This window comes from Lipotes vexillifer, unplaced genomic scaffold (assembly GCF_000442215.2).
Source record: "Lipotes vexillifer unplaced genomic scaffold, Lipotes_vexillifer_v1.1 scaffold395, whole genome shotgun sequence".
NCBI classification, from domain to species: domain Eukaryota; kingdom Metazoa; phylum Chordata; class Mammalia; order Artiodactyla; family Lipotidae; genus Lipotes; species Lipotes vexillifer.
This window is the reverse complement of record NW_006797390.1, coordinates 7,039,296-7,042,405: the sequence shown is the minus strand read 5'-3', so window position 1 is coordinate 7,042,405 and position 3,110 is coordinate 7,039,296. Positions and strand designations below refer to the sequence as shown.

The window sequence follows — 3,110 nt, the reverse complement described above, 5'->3', positions numbered from 1 at the left end:
ACCGCTGGAATCTGCCACTTAGGTTACTGCAACAACTTCTTAACTGGTCTCTGTTCTTCTGCTCTTGTCCCCAAAAGTTTATTTTTTATTCAATAGCCAGAGTGATTATGTAATAAAATAAGAATAAAATCATACCACTTCCATGTGGTTAAAATCCTCCCAGTGGTTCCCCAAAGCCATTCAAATGAAATCCAAACTCATTGTAATTAATCTACAAGGCACTATGTAATCTGACCTCTGCTTATTCCTTAACTACTTTCTCCTGCTTCCACTTTGCTCCCCATCAGCCACTTAGGAGCAAGACACAAGCTCATTCCTCTTTAAAAGCTTTTGCAGTGATTATTTGCCCTGCCTGAACTACTCTCTTCCAGGTCTCCAGGCGGTTCCCTCCTCTACCTCCTCATTTTAGTTTTGGCTCATCTGTCTTTTGTGACCGTCATTGCAAAGTAATATGCCCCTCCCCGCCATCCCCTCAGATCACTTTTGTATTATATCGTGTTGTATTGCCCTATTTGATTTTCATAGCACTTAAAACTAACCGAAACATTTTATTCATGTCTTCACTGTCTGGCCACTTACATTAAAATATGTGTTCCTTGAAGACAAAGACTTTGTATTTTTGTTTAATGCTGTATGCCTAGAATAGTGCCTGTAACTAAGTCAGCAGTCATTAAATATTTTTTGAGTGAATTAATCATATTTAAAAGTAGGAGTATGTAATTACAGAGAAACATATTTTTGCCTTTATCATATCTGTTTGGTGCTATGATGCTGAGATTATTAGATAGTCTAGAATTTGGTAGTTTGCCTGAACTGTATGTATTCCATACTCATTTTGTGTCTTTTAAGTTTGTTTTTTCTTTTTTTTCTTTTGATCTTTTCAGAATCTACTGGATGATGTGGAAGAGTTTCATGAACGTGCTCAGGAGGCCATGATGGATGAAACCCCAGATTCTTCCAAACTGCAGATGTTGATAGATATGGGCTCTGGTCTCTACGTGGAGCTACCTGAATTAGCCCGGCTAAAGCAAGAGCTACAGCAGGCTCGATGGTTGGACGAAGTACGACTGACCCTGTCAGATCCACAGCAGGTCACTTTGGATGTCATGAAGAAATTGATAGACTCTGGGGTGGGGTTGGCACCCCACCACGCGGTGGAGAAAGCGATGGCTGAGCTTCAGGAGCTCCTCACGGTCTCTGAGCGATGGGAGGAAAAGGCCAAGGTCTGCCTGCAGGCAAGGTGAACACATACGTTGGTGACTGTCACATCTTTAATAACTAGATTAGAGAGTGGAAAGGGAGGAGGAACATGAGGGTCTTAATTAAATGTTTTGTGCCTTCCCTGACTGGTCACTAAGTTACCAGATTGGGCTGCATACAGACAGTTTCAAGTATTGTGTGCACACTGTGTGCAGAGTACTTGTTTTAATAAGAGCCCTTCCATTACTGATACTCTAGTTAGGAGCTAAGAAATAGAAAGCTGTGTTGCAGTATGTTGTTAACTGAGAGGTCCAGAAAAATCCTAGAAGGATTCAGAGGAGGAGAGGTCATTATTAGCCTAGGTGGTCAGAAGAGACACTTGAGAGAAAGATAAGAACTTACATAGAGCCTTGAAGGATGAGTGGGATTGAAGTGGAAGGGGAGGTAAGAGAAATATCCTAAGCTAAGCTTAAGGAGTGTGTAGGATGTGCTTAGGTGACAAAAGTGAAGTGGTCTTTACATGAGTGGGGGATTCATGCAGGAAAGTAGAGGGAGATATGACAATCAGGCAGGAGAGTGTGAGGTGTTGGCATTGGCACCCATTGGACTTGTGAGATTGAAGTGAAGCGTCCATCAGTTTGACTGTAACGCTCTTTATGAAAGTATTTTTTCAGCACTTAAGATTAGTATGTATGTAATTTCCTTTGTGAGGATGAGGAAACTGGGACGCTTACAGAGATCACATAGTTGTCAAATAACAGCACGAATTTAAAGCCTTTCCCACTTCATTCCAAAGTCTCCATGTACTTAATTACTTTGCCAGTCACTTATCTTGGATGCATCTGATAGGCTTTCCCTTAGATGATTTAATCAACACAGTTCTGTTCAGCCAAGAAAAGGCTCCATGTGTGCTGGCTATTTTGCTCTCCAGATGCCACTGAGAATATATGATAAAGTTTATAGCTTTTCCTATCTGAAACATTCAGATTACTCTTATGTCTTCAGATTCATGATAGTTCTAGGAGGTGGGAGCATATTAAATGGGAAAAGTTAAATAACTTTGGAATGCAGACTGTGATTTGGTATACCTGATACAACTGACAGTAGTCTGCTGAGTGAAATTTTATTGGTAGTAATACTTGAAAATTTTCTTTCTCCCATTTTCCCTCATTTAACCAGTTTTAGTGATTTTTGCCTCCAGAATATGCCTTTTGAATCTCTCTTCTTCAACTCTGCTGTCACTGACCTAGTTACATAACTGTTACACTTTCCCTCGATCTTTGCAATTCAGTGGGTATTTATGGAGTACCTACTACACGCCAGGTGCTGTTTCTAAGTGCTGTGTAGGCCATAGGGAAAAGACACAAGGTCCCTGCTCTAAAATAGAGCCGACATAGTGGGGAGAGACAGGTGAATAAGTGAATGAGTGAGTGAATTTCAGATAGTGTCGTGAAGGGAATAAAGTTGGTAAAGAGAGGACTGATGGGGTTGGTGGGGATAGTGGGAAGGTGAATCCTCCCTTTTCTAGCTCCTGTTGAGTTGTCTTTCTGAAACGCATACTTCGTATTCTTCATCTCTTAGCATTGGCTCACTGTCACCATTCCTTTCTGGATATCTTCCTACTTTGTCTTTGACCATCTCTCTCTCTCTGCCTCTTTCAGAATGGCTTTCCTCAAGATTCTGGCCTAGACCACTTCCCACTCTTTACACCTCCTTGGAAATTTCATCTTAATTTCTTGTCTCCATTTACCATCTTTATACTGATTAATGTCAAATTCTCATCTGTAACATAGATTTTTTTTTTATAGATACCGTCTGCCTGTTAGATAATTCCATAGGATGTCCCATCGGTACCTCAAATTCCCCATATTCGAAATTACCCTTGTTAACTCCTTCCCATGCTCTTTCCC

At 40.8% G+C, this 3,110-nt stretch overlaps 1 protein-coding gene across 1 annotated transcript in view; it reads left to right on the top strand.

Annotated features, from left to right (window-relative positions):
• KDM5A (lysine demethylase 5A) overlaps positions 1 to 3,110 on the top strand; it is a 77,745-nt gene that overhangs the window by 48,628 nt on the left and 26,007 nt on the right. The window contains exon 19 of the mRNA XM_007469469.1: positions 885 to 1,240. Coding sequence (XP_007469531.1) covers positions 885 to 1,240 — 356 coding nt within the window. The remainder of the gene's footprint in view (positions 1 to 884; positions 1,241 to 3,110) is intronic.